The sequence below is a fragment of the Melitaea cinxia genome, chromosome 9 (genome assembly GCF_905220565.1).
Source record: "Melitaea cinxia chromosome 9, ilMelCinx1.1, whole genome shotgun sequence".
In the NCBI taxonomy this organism is placed as follows: domain Eukaryota; kingdom Metazoa; phylum Arthropoda; class Insecta; order Lepidoptera; family Nymphalidae; genus Melitaea; species Melitaea cinxia.
Window position 1 is genome coordinate 1,682,381 of NC_059402.1, and position 17,823 is coordinate 1,700,203.

At 36.6% G+C, this 17,823-nt stretch overlaps 1 protein-coding gene and 1 non-coding gene across 2 annotated transcripts in view; both read right to left on the reverse strand.

Annotated features, from left to right (window-relative positions):
• Positions 1–17,823, reverse strand: part of LOC123656541 — a 31,433-nt gene that overhangs the window by 9,089 nt on the left and 4,521 nt on the right. The window contains exons 5-12 of the mRNA XM_045592211.1: positions 16,769–16,968; positions 16,216–16,404; positions 15,814–15,953; positions 15,119–15,270; positions 12,675–12,865; positions 11,678–11,847; positions 3,691–3,839; positions 1,149–1,406 (exon numbers count right to left, since the gene is read on the reverse strand). Coding sequence (XP_045448167.1) covers positions 1,149–1,406; positions 3,691–3,839; positions 11,678–11,847; positions 12,675–12,865; positions 15,119–15,270; positions 15,814–15,953; positions 16,216–16,404; positions 16,769–16,968 — 1,449 coding nt within the window. The remainder of the gene's footprint in view (positions 1–1,148; positions 1,407–3,690; positions 3,840–11,677; positions 11,848–12,674; positions 12,866–15,118; positions 15,271–15,813; positions 15,954–16,215; positions 16,405–16,768; positions 16,969–17,823) is intronic.
• On the reverse strand, positions 6,886–6,959 carry Trnat-agu. Its single transcript has one exon. It is a non-coding gene; the product is annotated as a tRNA-Thr (tRNA).

Consider the following 17,823-nt stretch of genomic DNA (forward strand, 5'->3'; position numbering starts at 1 on the left):
GCGCGTTGGCGTATTGGTTTCCGCTTTCCATTTCAGAATTTTAAGTTATTTCTGCTTCAAAACTGGATGTATTACATTTATACATTTAAATTTAGAATGGCCGTTATTATTTACACATCAAATCACTTAAATTAGGAACAGACTAACGTATGTCAAACATATTTATTCAGTACTAAATATTGTCTTAAGAAATATTAAAAAGAATGATTAGAATCTTATTAAATTGAATTGCAAATTAAAGAGTACATGTACGGAAAAATATTATCACATATTTGACATCACAAGCCCGCGACAAAATTTGATTCCTGAATCTGTATGGAGTTAATTTTTCTTTAAGTTCTTTAGTGCCGTCATATTATCTTAATGTATATAAATTACGCGTCACGTTGTTTGTTCGCGATGAACTCCTAAACTACTTCAGTCAGCTCAGCCTATTGCAGTCCACTGCTGGACATAGGCCTCCCCAAGTTCGCGCCAGACATCCCGGTCTTCCGCAATCCTCATCCAGCCTACACCGGCAATCTTACGTAGATCGTCGGTCCAACGGGTCGAAGGACGTCCCACATTACGATTTTAATCAAATTTGCACATCATCTGTAGTTTGATCCAACTTGACAGATAGGCTATATTTTATTCCGATATATATTTACTTATATTCAAGAAAAAAATAAGGCTGTACGAAGTTCGCCAGGTCGGCTAGTGGTTATATAAAAACAATCTCTTTAAACAGACGAACGGATAGCTAAGTCTCAGTGAGTGATAGGGTGCCACCTCTTTTGTTTGAAACCCTAAAGATAACCGCTGCGTAAGTTAACGACAATTTTACAGCACCTGAACAATTGGCGTAAATTTTATGTATATTGACTTCAATCGTTTGAATTAAATTATTTTCAAATAAGTATAATACAATGTTTGATATTGTTTCTAGTTATTTAAAAATAATCACCAAATTAGTATAAGCAGTAAAAAGATATGTGAAGATGGCGATCAAACCTTAAGCCGTTGTGATGAAATAAACATACATGTATCAGAAAAATAATTAAATTTAATTTATTAAATGTCTTACAAAAAAATTTTCATTTTTTTTTTCTTTTCATTTTTTTAAAGTCGGTATGAACTCTTACAAATTATAGGCTAATATTACATACCAAAATGTCGATATCTGTCCACGACGTCAACCAAAGTCTTCGCCCAAGAGTATTTCTTAGCAGCATCCAGCAACCCCACACAGGGATCCAAACCCTCATGGACCCTCAGGCAGAACACCTTTATACCCTCAAACTCGTCCAAGCACTTCTTATCTTCGAAGTCTTCCAAGAACCAGGAGTTCTCCAAAGCGGTGGTATAGAGATCGTTCAGATATGGTTTTAGAACTGGTCCGAGGTACTTTTTGTCCTCCTTAGCTCCTGTAATAAAATGTATGTTGTTTTTAAACATTTTAAAATTTGTAAATACATTACTATCAATTTTTAATCATAGGATTTTTTTAAGCATTTAATTTTGTTATTCAAATAATGTTCTTTGGGAGAATAAGAAATAACACGATGGTTTAAAAAATCGTTTTTTTTTTGTATACTTTTTTATCAGTCAGTATAGATATATAAATTCTTATATCCTTTTGGTTTATCAAATAGTTACAAATAGCAGTTATTTTGCATGTTGATATATTTATTTAAATTTTAGTTAAGCTAAGTTTGATTATTAATATTATCTCAACTTTACACTTTATATAAATTTGATTGATGACCTTTTTAAATGAATTTTATTATTAACAAGTAGGATCTTTACTTTTAATTTTTTATGCGAAGTAATTTTAATTATACTTGCTACACGGCATTAATATATTGTGGAATGTTGTGTACCCCGTGATGGGAGACATATTAGATAATAATGTAATAGTGAATTATATATAATGTTCCATAATTATGTATTTTGTGGATGTACCTATAAAATAAAATAAATAAATAGATAAATAAATAATTATGTAGTGAAATTTAAGTAAATAACAGAAATAGATAACTTATACATAGATAAACAAATAACAACTATATAAAAAATAATATATATATATATATATATAAGAAAAGAAAAAAAAACCTTACTAACAGTAACATAGGTTAAGTGTACATTGTAAGTAGAACATAAGTGTACATATATGGTAACTAGGAAATAAGTGTACATATATGATAACTAGGCAAATAAGTGTAAATATAGGCATAGATAAGAAAAATAATAATGTTAGAAATTAGAAAGATAATAAGAAATTAGAATTATACGTGAGTCTCCATGACAAAATATTGTGTATAATCTTGTACGTATAAAAATTGTTAAATAAATAAATAAATAAATAAATAGAAAGCAATTATGTGTATACTTCTGCATAAACAGTATTTAGTAAGGAAAAAAAAAACCGTCGGCGTCGGACCACGTCCTAGTTTTACTAGGCAGTCACAGGACTGTCGATCTGTAGTATAATAAGTAGAAAAATCGCCTGTAGTATTATAATGCATGCATGATAAACAAAGGCACGGGCATTTTGAGCCCGTGGATCAAAATTTATAAATAAATAAAAAAAAAAAAAAAAAAAACGGCCATCGGTCCTGCGACACAGATGACCAGCCCACTGCCACTTCAACTTGCTAATTCTGTAGGCTATGTCGGTTACTTTCGTTCTCTCGCGGATAGTCTCATTTCTAATCCTATCTTTGAGAGAGACCCCAAGCATAGCCCGTTCCATTGCACGTTGAGCGACCTTAAATTTGTGGACCAGTCCCTTCGTCAGTGTCCACGTGTCGGCACCGTATGTTAACACAGGTAGAACGCATTGCTCGAAGACTTTTTTTATATCTATTTTTAATCTAACGAACGTAATGAACGAATGCTAATAATCTGAATCCATTACGAAGATTATCTGCAGACCCTATAACCTCAACATAAGCTAAAACTAGTTTCAAGCTTTGTTATAAGCTCAACTCTCATTATCTGTGTATATATTAATACGTGAAGCAAAAACTTTGTATCCCTTTTCACGAAAATTGCGCGCACGGAAGAGTATGAAATTTCATACACTTATAGTTTATATAGAGGAGTGCAAAATTCTATTATTTTTTTAAAAATTATGCATAAAAATATATTAAATCAATAAAAAAAAAGATTACACACACTACCATGTATTTGACACACATACGCATATTATGCTCTATTGTTGATTGTCAACTTCTGTAGTGAAATTGAATTTTTTTTAAAGGTTCGTTATTCAAAATTTTTTGATTTTCTTTAATTTAAATTTTTAATTACGGTCGAATTTCGACCTCTGGGCGTCCACTAGTAAGTACTAAAAGTAGCTCAATATTACAAATCGAACTGAAACCGCTTGTAAAATGTAATTATTAATTTATTACTTCACAAAAGGAAAATAAACCGTCAAAGATTGTAAGCTTTATTTTACAAATCGACCTTACTTAACAGCTTGTAATTGTGTTTTTAATTTCATATTTATTTGCTTTATTACATCATCGCCAATCTGCAGTGGAACAGCGTATAAATCAAACTCCGATGTTACAGACTGAATCGTAATTTTATATTTACCAAAAAAAACTATACACCAAAAGATATCAAAGGCACAATTTTTAATTAAATCTTGCTGCAATTACATTTCTATTCACCCAGTTGCTGTACAACAGAACTCACCTCTATAGAGCCAGCGCAGAACGTGCGTCATGACCGTGACGTCATCACCGAGCGCCGCGCTCCTCAGCTCAGTGTCGCGTCGCACCGCGTCGATTAGACACGCGGATGATGCGTCATAATAATCCTTTAGCTTGTGCCATTTCTTTGACCTTGTTTGGGAAAAGTTTTTGGAGTTAAATTTTTAAATTTTCTCACTTGTAAAGAATTTAGACATTTAAGATTGTAATGGATAAGGCTTTAGATTAAGAACCGTCGAATTATCTATATATATTTATCGGCATAATTTCGTTACAAAAAAAAATAACCTTAACCTATCTAACTTCCAAATTAGACCGTTTATCGACATAATTTGGTCACAAAAAAATCCCTAACCTATCTAATTTCATAATAACGGTATATGTAACGGTAATATGTAATCAGTAATGTATAGTTTCTATGAGTCGATAACAGAACTAGAAAAACTATGGGCAACAGTAAATAAAACACAATTTCGATCATAAACTCTTAAAATAAATAACCAAACCAAATGGGGTTTCCGTTACAAATATATTATTAGAGAGAAAAATGTTCACCTCATCATGTGACCATGATTATCAGACAGTCTAGGTACACTGTTTGACAAATTTCAACAACTTTGACAAATGTGTTAGTAGTGTTAGTAGTGTTAGTAATGTATGTGTGTAGTTTAATAATAATACAGTTTATTGTACACCAAAAACAGAAATGATACATAGCAAAGAAAGAAAAATATTAACAATATATTCCTTTAGGTACAAAGGGTAGTGTGTTTTGTTAAATTTTCTTCATTGTCATCGTTGAATATTATCATAGTTCTACGGAGATCTTATTTGACAAAATATATAAGTACACATTTAAACTTATTGACAAAACTATTTTCTAGGAATGTTCCTTCTCATACATAAAACACGTACCAAGACTGTTTGTCAAATATCCCAAACGGATTGTAAAGTAATAACTATTAAATTAAACATGTTATTTTGATGGTAATTGTAATGAAGATAATAAGAACTGATATTTCAAAAGGACTAGCCGGATAAGGTAGGGTCAGCGGCCCCAGAAAGATACTTTATAACATCTTCCTTGTTCAATATAATATGTATTTCTTATCTTGCTAGACACTTTATGAGTAAAATTAAATATTTCTTTACAAAATGTGTAAGTTTCACGAAAGAACTAAAATTTTGGACACCCTGTAAACCCTGAAATTTGTCAAATGTAAGCCCACAGATTTTGGAACTGATATACGACAGGGACCCCAGGATAAATTTCTCTCGATGGGATGCTAAATAAATTTTAAATGTATTACACAAATATGATACTCGACTCCTAAGTGCGTTCCTTCAAATGGGGGCTGTTTCTATGGTGTTATAGATCATGTTTCAGGTGAAAGTAATTTCTAGCCCTTTTTGAAGTTATTAAGGAAAAATTATGAGAGTAAAATTTCACGTCACGAAAAAACCGACACCCTGAAATTAGCTAATCAAAGAAAAAGAAGTTAGCAACGTGAAGTTAACTAGCCAATGAAGTATAACTTTTTACGTGCGTACTTAAGAATGTGTGTTCTTTTTTTAAATAACAGCTACTCTGGCAACATCTACATAACCCTTCAATACTATTTTTCTTAGCCCGTAAAACGGCGATAGAGTGAATTATTAACACTAACTGCCGGATACAACCAAAGAACCGCATATGGAAACGAATTCTTTTTCTCGTAGAATGTATTTATTTCATTTTGAATTATATCCGTGCTACGCGCTCACGAAAGGTGTCAAGCGGAACGAGTCTATCAAAGTAGCTCGTCTATGTAAAGTCAAATTTAAAAATGGGCTAGGGATTTAGATGTGATTGTAAAAGTTTATTAGATTAATTCAAGGTTTCACTTAAGTTATTTTTAATTAATAAAATAAATAACGTGTATCATATTTTTGATAGAAATTAGTCAAGTTACAAATATATTATTTTTATTTTTAAATTTATTATCTGTTATTTCTGGACGAAATATTTTATAATTATATTCATCGTATAATTTATGTATACATTAAATTAAATATAATAATTATGAGATTATATTTAACTAGCTGTGCACCGCGATTTCACACGCGTTAATTAATAAAAATAGCCTATAGCCTTTTACAATAAATGGGCTATCTAACACTGAAAGAATTTTTCAAATCGGACCAGTAGTTTCTGAGATTAGCGCGTTGAAACAAACAAACAAACAAAGTCTTCAGCTTTATAATACTCAGTATAGATCTGTAGAACATAACAAAATGAAATTAATCAAATTGCACTACAATTAAAATAATCTTTAATATTTATTTATTTATTTATTTATTTATTTATTTATTTATTTATTGATCCACCAACATTTGTTTACATCAATACATACAAAAACAAAAATACATAATATACATAACTTAATCTAGATGTAACAAACACTTACAGGCAGATACATCATGCTTAATAGAAATAAAACTTCTAATCACGAGTCGAAGTAAAAACTAAACTATATTAAATCAATATTTGTATTACTTAATCTATATAGCGTTATCATCGCTGTACGGGTAGTGATTAGCTAATCGCTTTGGCTAAGAAATGTGTATATTTAATTATTTACAATCAAAGAAGTAATTTTTAATTAAAACTTACATTAGGTATATATAAGCTACATTTTTGTTAGTAGTCTCTATGAGTAAAAATTTTTCCTGTTCGTAATAAATACTCTGAAACCAGTTAACCGATTTTAATTATGTTGTGAATTAATAAAATTAAATTATTCAAAAGTAAATCTTAATATATATAAATCTCGTGTCACAATGTTTGTCCTCAATGGACTCCTAAACTAATTAACCGATTTTAATCAAATTTGCACACCGTATGCAGTTTGATCTAACTTGAAAGATAGGCTATATTTTATTTCGATATATACTCAAGTAAAAAAAAATAAGGCGGTACGAAGTTCGCCAGGTCGGCTAGTAATATTATAAAACATGACGTTATAATTTATAACAGCGGAATAATAGTCATAAAAGTCTATGCGGACAAAATTGTAAAAGATGATGATTTTTTTTTTTTTTTTTTCTTTAAAAAAAGATTTTTTTTAATATTATCAGTATAAAAATAATACATAAAAATAAATGAGAAAAAAAAGGAAAAAATGTATTATAAACACATAGGCCCCGGCGAGATTCGAACTCGCGATCTCCTGTTTACTAGACAGGCGCTTTAACCAACTAAGCCACGGCGCCGATATTAGAAACAGCGAAATTTTGGTACGGATACTTCTATAACTATGAGCGATGAAATTTTTTTATTTCAAATTCACGGTTCAGCCAGTAATATCCCACTTCTATGTAAGTGAAGGTTTGAAACTATTTCTCCATGTAAGTAAAGGATTGAAGCTTAATCCACCTCGTTGCTCCATTACGGGTTGGCGGATATGCCACATTATAATACTCGTAATTATGGTGAATCTGGCTCACAATCATTTTAATATATTTAATTATTTTGTAAAATATGTAAAATAGGATTTTTTTTTTGCAAAAAGTTATACTTAATAATGGACTTATTCCATGTAAGATATAACTAATTTTGTATTAAAATACAGTTCAGTTTTTAAAAATAGTAACGGCGGACTTTGTTCCGGTTCTTCTCTGCAGAATTTATATTTCGAATCGGTGGTAACATCACTTTTAACGATAATTAAAATTTTAATTTGTATAATGACGATTCAAAGGTCATATTGAAGCCTATTTGAATAAAGCTATTTTGATTTTGTTGATTATTTTGACCTACTAGAGATATTTCATAAATATATTATAAAATATTTACTTTTTTGTATTTTGTTCCAAGATATTGTAAAAAGTCCAAGATGTATGTATATTTAAAAATATAAAAAAAAATATTTCAAAGTTGATTTTTTTTTTCAGCAATAAATTGGTGGAGAAAAATTTATAATACTTAAAAGTCTTTTTATCTCATATATCATTAAGAAACTTAGTTTATACATATACGTATATATGATTATGGTTAAAAATATAATAAATAATATCTTATAACATACACACAATAAATACACACAACTATATATTGGACACACAAATAAACACATAATTGTGTTTGCTCGCAAACGAAAAAAAACCGACTTCATTTACATCGACGAGTAATACAACGTAGATCGACGAAAAAATAGTCAAGTAACGACGCGTTATCAAAGATTACTTAAAAAGTAGTTATCAGATCTCAATAAAATTTATATGTGACCACATGACAAACATCAGCTTTCGATTAAATTAAAAATTATTAAAATCGGTACACCCAATAAAAAGTTATTGCGGATTTTCAAGAAGTTTCAAGAAGTTTTCAAGAGGTTTAGTCATTGCGATGATGTCGATAGTATGACATTATCTTTCTATAATGAATTATATAGTGTCATAGACGCTAATGTGCCTTTGACGACTATGAAGAAGTCAAGGCATCGACCGCCCTGGTATACTAACGCTCTGGTAGGAATGCTCACCGAAAAGGAAAAGATTAGAAAAAGGTACGCCCGTTATAAAAATCCCCGTGATCATTTGGAGTTAAAAATTTTGAGAAACCTTTGCCATAATTTAAATAAAACTTGTTTATCTCGTTATAAAAGACGCATGGAAGAGAGTATTCAGAAGAATCCCAAAACTTTTTGGCGTTATATAAATAAAAAACGTAATGGCGATAACTCTGTTCCTTCTGTGATGTATTCTGGTAGTGAGTCTGCGAATTCTGGTCAATCTATAGCGCAGTTATTAGCTGATCATTTTTGCTTAGCCTGTAGTGATTCTCAGCCTGTTTTACCGCTGTCTGTCGAATCAAGTTTTAGTAATATTCTGTCGTTTGGTAATATGTTAAGCTTGCACTTTACGGTGAAACAGGTTGAGAAGGGTCTTGGTTCTCTGAAACCGTCAGGGGGTGCGGGTCCTGATAAAGTTCCACCAGTTTTCCTAATTCGATGTGCTTCGGTTTTGGCTTTGCCTTTGCAACTTATTTACAATCGGTCTATTAGCGATGGGAGGTTCCCTGTGGAGTGGAAAAGAGCTAGAATAGTCCCTGTTCATAAAAAGGGGGATATACATGACGTGAAAAACTACCGTCCTATTTCCATCCTCTCGTGTGTTTCTAAACTTTTTGAACAACTAATACGTCCGGTTTTAACATGCTTTATTCGTCCATATATTTCTACCTGTCAGCATGGATTTATTCGGGGTCGGTCGACTATGACTAATCTGGTTGAGTTTGTTGCCGATGTGATGACTGGGGTTGACAGGGGTCACCAAAAAGACGCCATTTATACTGATTTCAGTAGTGCTTTTGACAGGGTCAGTCACAGCTTGCTGCTTACTAAGCTGGAACGCATTGGTATTACTGGGTCTCTTCTGCATTGGTTTTCTTCTTATTTGGCTGATCGGTCTCTAGTAGTTAATATTAAAGGACACTCATCTAAATGTTACACCGCAAGATCAGGGGTCCCACAAGGTTCAATTTTGGGTCCCATTCTTTTTACAATATTTGTCAATGATATAGCAAACGAAATTAAGCATTCAAATTATTCCTTATATGCAGATGATCTAAAACTCTATAAAACTATTGGTTCTTTTGACGATGCGGCACTTTTACAGAGTGACTTAAATGATATTAAACGCTGGTGTGACGCTAATGGCATGATACTAAATGTAAATAAATGCGTTCATATTAAATTGACTAAAAAAAGAGTCCCCATTGCTAGCACTTATTATATTGAACATGCTTTACTGCTTGAGGTGTCACAGGTGCGAGATCTCGGCGTCGTCATTGATAGCAAGCTCAAATTTGATATACATGTGGACAGTGTAACTTGTAAAGCTGCTAGGATGTTGGGTTTTGTCAAGAGAAATGCTAGAGATTTTCGACTCCCATCCACGAAGATACTTTTATTCAATTGTCTGGTTCGTAGTCACCTCGAGTATGGTAGTGTTGTGTGGAGCCCGTCGTATGTTGTGCATTCGCAGAGGCTAGAGGGTATCCAGAGAGCTTTCACTAGATACCTGGCTTTTACGTCTCCAGGAATTTCTCATAGAAGTTCCTATGATCAGCGCTTGGATCACTTCGGCTTGATTACGTTAAGAGACAGACGCAAACTGCTCGACCTTCTGTTCCTGTATAAAGTAATCAATGGATTCATGGACTCTGCTGATATTCTGTCTCGGGTGAATCTTTGTGTCCCCTATAATAGTCCTCGCAAGCCTATCTCTCACATTTTTGAATGCTCTCGTAATAGGACCAATCTAGGTCGCCACTCCCCCATAAACAGAATTTGCGTGGAATATGGCGAGCTGTGCAGGCGGGCGCCGGATGTGGACATTTTTAGCGATTCTTTACGTAAATTTAAAAATCAAATACTGAAATCAATAGCAAGCTGTAATTAGATATGTTTTTTCCTCTTTTTTCTCTTTGTCCTTAATAATCAATTTGTTTTTTTTTTTCTTTTTGACATGATAGACAATTTGTGTATAATGATTTTGACAATGGTATTACAATGACACTTTATTTCCTTTTGATTTTTTAAATAGTAACATATAGCAATTATTGTATTTTTATATGTTGATATAATTATTTAAATTTTAGTTATATTGGATTATTAATATTCTCTTGACTTACCTTTGACTTTTTTTTTTATATAAATTTGATTATTGATCGTTTAAAATGAATTTTATTGTTAATGAGTAGGATTCTTGCTTTTTACTTTAAAAATTTTTATGTGATGTTATCTTAATTATACTTGCTTAAGGTGGAATGTTGTGTACTCCGTAATGGGATACATATTAGATAATAATGTAGTAATGATTCATATATAATGTTTTGTATGTATTCTGTGGATGTACCTATAAAATAAATAAATAAATAAAATAAAAAAAGTTCCCTCGATTTCTCTGGGATCGCATCATCAGATCCTGGTTTCCTTATCATGGTACTAAACTAAGGATATCTTCTTTCCAACAAAAAAAGAATTATCAAAATCGGTACACCAGTAAAAAGTTATTGTGGATTTTCAAGAATTTCCATCAATTTCTCTGGGATCCCATCATCAGATTCTGATTTCCTTATCATGGTACTAAACTTGCGATATCTCCTTTCTAACAAAAAAAGAATTATCAAAATCGATACATCCAGTAGAAAGTTATGCGGTATAATACAACGTAGGTCGACGAAAAAAGCGTCAAGTAAAAACGCATTATTAGATATAGCTCGAAAAGTAGTTGTTAGATCTCAAATAAATTTAAATGGGACCAATTGGCACACACCACCTTTCGATTAAAAGAAAATTTGTCGAAATCGCTCCACCCAGTCAAAAGTTCTGATGTAACATACATAAAAATAAAAACAGTCGAATTGAGAACCTCCTCCTTTTTTAGAAGTCGGTTAAAAATATATATTGGACAAACAAATTGCCTTATTTTGAAATCATTCTCATGTATTTTATTAATAGCGAAACTGTGTATTGGATAACTGGTAGTGGTTTTTTTTTTTACAAGTGATATACATCCATGTGCTTATGAACCCATGTCCTTTTTTATTCTAAAAACATGCAATTTTTATTTATTTTTTTTTTTTTTTTTTATTTCAAGGTAGGCGTTACTCAGCAACATCGCTGTTCAAGTTAGACTATGTTTTTAATGTCTCCAAAAGAAACTGGTAGTGGTTTTGCAAGCTTCACTTGTATTTTAATCTGATTTTCATTGACTATTGTGGCAAATTTTTTCTCTTCGAACCTTTAGACTCTCTGGGTTAGCACCTTTTTGAATGCTATTATCACCACCGTTGAAACGTCAAAACCTTTGTCTGCCTAATTTACCAGTTGTAACATTGTCACTGTAATATTCCTGCATTATATGCGCTTCCGTATCTTTTAGTTTAAATAAATAACGTTGGTCTGTACAAACGTCAAACTTACCTATAAGATGCAAGTTCCTTATCAAAAGCCAACGTTTGCTGAAGATTCGTGAGGTAAACGTCTCGAGCCTGATCGAGCAGGATCGCCAGGATGTGGATCAGATCCTCAACTGGTTCCTGGTAGCAGGAAGTGGCCTGCAGCAGGTTCGCTCTGAACGAGTACTGGTATTCCTGGATGTAATTTTTTTTTAATATTTGATTTTGCATAAAGAAACATAAGATACACAACTGTTAAAATCAATAGTAATGATGCGTCAGGCTCCCATATAACTGTCAACACTCACACAGGCCACCAGATCCTTGCACACGAGCAGGCCCCTCGCCGCCCCCGCCAGGTACCGCAGCGGGCCCCCGCGCCAGGCCCCCATGTAACTGTCAATACTTACACAGGCCACCATATCCTTGCACACGAGCAGGCCCCTCGCCGCCCCCGCCAGGTACCGCAGCGGGCCCCCGCGCCAGGCCCCCATGTAACTGTCAATACTTACACAGGCCACCATATCCTTGCACACGAGCAGGCCCCTCGCCGCCCCCGCCAGGTACCGCAGCGGGCCCCCGCGCCAGGCCCCCATGTAACTGTCAATACTTACACAGGCCACCATATCCTTGCACACGAGCAGGCCCCTCGCCGCCCCCGCCAGGTACCGCAGCGGGCCCCCGCGCCAGGCCCCCATGTAACTGTCAATACTTACACAGGCCACCATATCCTTGCACACGAGCAGGCCCCTCGCCGCCCCCGCCAGGTACCGCAGCGGGCCCCCGCGCCAGGCCCCCATGTAACTGTCAATACTTACACAGGCCACCATATCCTTGCACACGAGCAGGCCCCTCGCCGCCCCCGCCAGGTACCGCAGCGGGCCCCCGCGCCAGGCCCCCATGTAACTGTCAATACTTACACAGGCCACCATATCCTTGCACACGAGCAGGCCCCTCGCCGCCCCCGCCAGGTACCGCAGCGGGCCCCCGCGCCAGGCCCCCATGTAACTGTCAATACTTACACAGGCCACCATATCCTTGCACACGAGCAGGCCCCTCGCCGCCCCCGCCAGGTACCGCAGCGGGCCCCCGCGCCAGGCCGCCGCTCCCCCCGCTCCCCCCGCCGCCCCCGCAGCCCCCACCGCCGCGCTCCACCGCGCGAACAGCGCCGTCTCCAGCCGCTCCGCTGGTGACTGCGGGATCTCCTCGCCCGCTGAGAATAGAACTTCGCTACTTGTTATATATGTCTGTTTCTTTAATATTTTTTATCTATACTAATATTATAAAGAGGACGAAGACAAGGAGGCTCAAGATTCACGACAGCGTCTCGCACGCTGTCGTCGCGGTGACTAGGCACACCAACACCTGTGTCTATTACACCGACGACCGTGACGACGCAATTGGTCGCTTTGTGGCGAAGGCAGCGGAAACTTCTGAAAAAAACATCCTCGAGCACAGCCTCAGGATGGCGATTCACCACAGGGATGCCGCCGTCATTGAGGGTGTGCTCGAAATGTTAAAATTGTAGCACACCTTATTTGTAGGAATAAATTGTAATTTAATGTAAGGAAAAAACTTAGGAGTAAGTAAAAAAAAATACTAATAATAACATAGGTTAAGTGTATATTGTAGTAGGCCAAGTAGGCCATAAGTGTACATATACGTTAACTAGACAATAAGTGTACATATATTATAGATAGCAAGTAAGTGTATATATAAACATAGATAATAATAATAATTATAATAGTGACAACAATAATTAAAGTAAGGCGCAATATAATTCTATGTCTTTTTGCATGTAAGATATCAATTAAGTTTAGCATAATTTTGGTCGGTGGACTCACGTCTGCATTAGGGATACTAAGACAGAATAATTAGGTCTCTTAATGTAAGCTGCAGTAGTGTAACAAGTAAACGATCAGTAATAAAACTAAAAATCGGAATAACAAAAGCATGGGCACTTTAAGCCTGTGGACATAACTTCATTTATAAAAAAAAAATATTATAAAGAGGTAAAGTTTATAACTTTGTTTGTATGTAGGGGGTAATCTTCGCAAATACTGATCCGATTATGAAAATTCTTTCACTAACAGAAAGCTACATTATTCAGGAGTGACATAGGCTATATTTTATTCTAATTGAACAAAAAATTCAGTAAATAAGAAAAAGATTAAAATATAATATCAAAATGGTAACTAAACTGGTGCCATCTATCGCTATTAGAAAACAATTTATTAGTCTTTAGACGTTATTAATTTAGTCTTATTTTAGTCTATCGACGACGTTTTCTCGATTTTTGATAAATGGCGTTGGAGCAACATATTATTTATTTAAGTGCTATAAAATTTGTTCTATAAAGTATGTTATTTGGTTGATATAATAATAATTAACGCCCAACGAAGTGGACACGGGTCGGCTAGTAAACTTATAAAAGTAGAATAATGCTCCTTATTGAACACTAACGGATATATACAAAGACATTATAATAATTATGTTTTTTTTTTTTTGGAACGAAGTTCCTTACGGCAGGCTTGACATTTGACTGGGCGAGCGAAGTGAAAAAAAAGTGTGATACTAAAACCGTAAGAAAAATATATAACGTAAGTGACGTAATATCAGTCACACGACTGTATAATATGACGTTTATAAAACTAAAATATTACTAGTAAACTTTTTTTTAAATTATTTTCCTGCTCAAAATATGGAGCAGCCCGACGGGGAAGTACCTCGACCTTACAGAAGACCACAGCAAAATAATACTGTTTTCAAACAGTATTGTGTTCCTGTTGCTGAGTAAGGTGACCAGAGCTCCTGGGGGGGATTGGGGATTGGGTCGGCAACGCGCTTGCGATGCTTCTGGTGTTGCAGGCGTCTATAAGCTACGGTAATCGCTTACCATCCAGGTGAGCCGTACGCTTGTTTGCCGACCTAGTGATATATTTTAAAAAAAATATGTAATTTTATACGGTCGACAAAAATAAATAAATGTTTTTAATATTTATTCTCTACTAGCTGCCCGGACAGACTTCGTTCTATCAAAAGCTCATAGTATTTTTTTTTTTAATTTTTAGTATTAAATCCTTCCGGCGCTCACCCGCCAGCCACCGCAAGTACCGCAGGCCGGCCCGCAGTGCGGCCGCGTCCGCCGCCCACGCGCCGCCCCGCTCCACGACACCAGAGCGGCTGTCACCCAGCGCCCTAATCACCCCAGCGCTCACCCGCCAGCCACCGCAAGTACCGCAGGCCGGCCCGCAGTGCGGCCGCGTCCGCCGCCCACGCGCCGCCCCGCTCCACGACACCAGAGCGGCTGTCACCCAGCGCCCTAATCACCCCAGCGCTCACCCGCCAGCCGCCGCAGGTACCGCAGGCCGGCCCGCAGCGCGGCCGCGTCCGCCGCCCACGCGCCGCCCCGCTCCACGACACCAGAGCGGCTGTCACCCAGCGCCCTAATCACCCCAGCGCTCACCCGCCAGCCGCCGCAGGTACCGCAGGCCGGCCCGCAGCGCGGCCGCGTCCGCCGCCCACGCGCCGCCCCGCGCGCCCCTCCGCGCCAGCGCGCCCCGCTCCACCGCGTACACGAACCCCGCGCTGCCCCCGTACTCGCACGTGTGGTACAGGCTGGAAGGGGGTTTATTTATATAAGTATTCTTTATTGCACTTAAAAAAAATCAAAATTACAAGTCATTTTTTCAAAGAATGTTGGCAATGGCGAACTTATCTCTGTAAAAGATCTCTACCAGCCTACTCATGGTGGTGAGAGATGATGTTGTCGCGGGACTCATAAGCGGGTTTTTTTATAGGTGTGATTTTTAATCACGTCAACAACTTTTTTCTGAGATTAAATCTAGATTTTAAGCGAAACATCTTCGCACTTAGTTTAGTCTTATAAGTATCTGTGTCGCTTCAGCCTGTAATATCCCACTGTTGGGCATAGGCCTCTTTCCCCATGTAAGAGAAGGATCAAAACTTAATCCACCACGCTGCTCCAATGCGGGTTGGCGGATGTTTGTGTGTGTGTTGTGAGTTATCTTAATTTCAATGACAACGAACTCTATAAAAAGTATCAATGGCAAAGTCCTTAATTGACAAAACAATATCTACTGACAGCATGACTTCCTAATTTAGTACAATTGTAAAATTAAAAGAAAGATGTGATCTCACTCGTCCAGTAGGAGCAGCAGATGGTGCGCGATATGGGCTGCGCCACAGAAGCGAGCGGCGCTGCGAAGCGCTGCGCAGCGCTGCAGGCGGCGCCGTAGAGCGCAGCTTGCGCTGTAGCGACTGAGCAATTGCAGGGAGCCCTGTCGACCAACAAATACATTAGGTCTAACCGATCTTAAATGAGGTACAGCAAACCAGGAAATAAACTGCTCAAAATCTGGAGTAGCCCGACTGGAGAAGTACCTCGACCTTACAGAAGATCACAGCTAAATAAGACTGCTTCTAAACAGTGTTGTTTTCCTATGGTGAGCGAGGTAACCAGAGCTTCTTGGAGGGATCGGGGGTGAGTTTACGTTTGTTTGCCGTCCTAGGTAAAGATATATGTATACGAATAAATGATACCTGGAAACATCCTTCCCTCATCTTGTCAATCAAACTATTGAGAGCCCCAGCTATCTTCGCAATGGAAGAGTCCTGGGAGAAATGTCCATCCAACGTCGCTTCTAAAGCTGGATGCCATAACTGCCATATTGCACTTCGCTCTGAACCTACTACTGATGGCGGCGGTCCAACTGCTACTGCGTAAAATCCCTGAAAAATTAAGCGTGTTTAGGAATTATTTAATCTTGGCATCATAAAAAACCATATTCGCTGTACCCTAATAAGAAGTTTGCATCACTATTTTTTCACTCTTGCTCCTAGCATTAGCTTGACATCAGGTCGTGCTTCTACCTTTACCTGTCTAAACTTTGTTGTTACCTAAATTAACTACAAAAAAATCTCTATTATATACCCCCTGTGTAACAGTATAATGCAGCAGCATCCGTGTAATAATCAAAGATGGTATGGTACCTACGCTACTAGCGACAGTTTGCTATTGGCCACATTATGAATCTACTTTTACGTGTCCCTACTCCCTTAATACTTAAGTGGTCAAAAGGTCCTAATTACGTACCTCCTGTGCGGCAGTATAATGCAGCAGTGCCAGTGGATGCGTCAAAGGCACCCTCGTTGTGTAGGCATTGGCACTGCAGCCGCCCACGCGGGCGCCCAGCACCAGCTTAGCCTCTGCCTCTCCCGCACCCACTCGCACCAGCACCCAGGCCGCCCCCTCTACTATCGCCAGTCTGTGCTCTGTTGTTACTTGATGACTGACTGTTAATAGGAAACTGTATTATATCTTTTTGGTTTTACTTAAACAATTAGTGGAATTTATATTTCTGAATTTTCTTTTAAAACTTTTTCTTTGTTTTCATCTACTTTGACTGTTTCTAAGAACCCTCTCAATCAGTCAAAATTCAGAGTAAATTAACGAGATTTCTTTTGTTGTAACAAATAAAATATTTGTGAAAGCCATCTAAATTTCGCATATATACGGATACAATAAACATTCCAGTAGAATAAAACATTCATAATTTTAAAGCCCAGTGGTAATCAGAACTGGAATATTTGAACGAAGCCCAATGTACGATGCAATCCATCAACATTATTATTTAAATAAACTTCGCAAATACTCGCACAAGCTAACTGGGGATTTCTAGAGCCAGTTCAAATAGGTTTGTTCAGTCAAAGTTAAAACTACTGCAAATAAAGTTGTCGTTTCCATTCCGACTTTGTTATACAGTAACAGTACTAACTGCGTCACGCGGTTTCACCCGCGTTATTTCCGATCCCGTGGGAATATCAGAAAAAAGTGGGCTATGAGTTATTCCAGATCTCCAGAGTTTGAGTGAAAGAGTAACATACATACATACATACATACATCCTCACAAACTCTCATTTATAATACTAATAGAATTTATATTAGTTAAAGTAAATTGCTATGGGATAATTCAGCTAGTAATGACTAAGGACTATTTCAAATATGAAGAAAATAAGGGTATCACGACTTCAAATATTTGTGCCTGATAAAGATGAGTATGACTCTTGGGCAATAGATAATGATTTCATACGTTTTGTCATATTATCTATACTGCATGCATGCATTGCATTCTTCCCATTAACGATAAG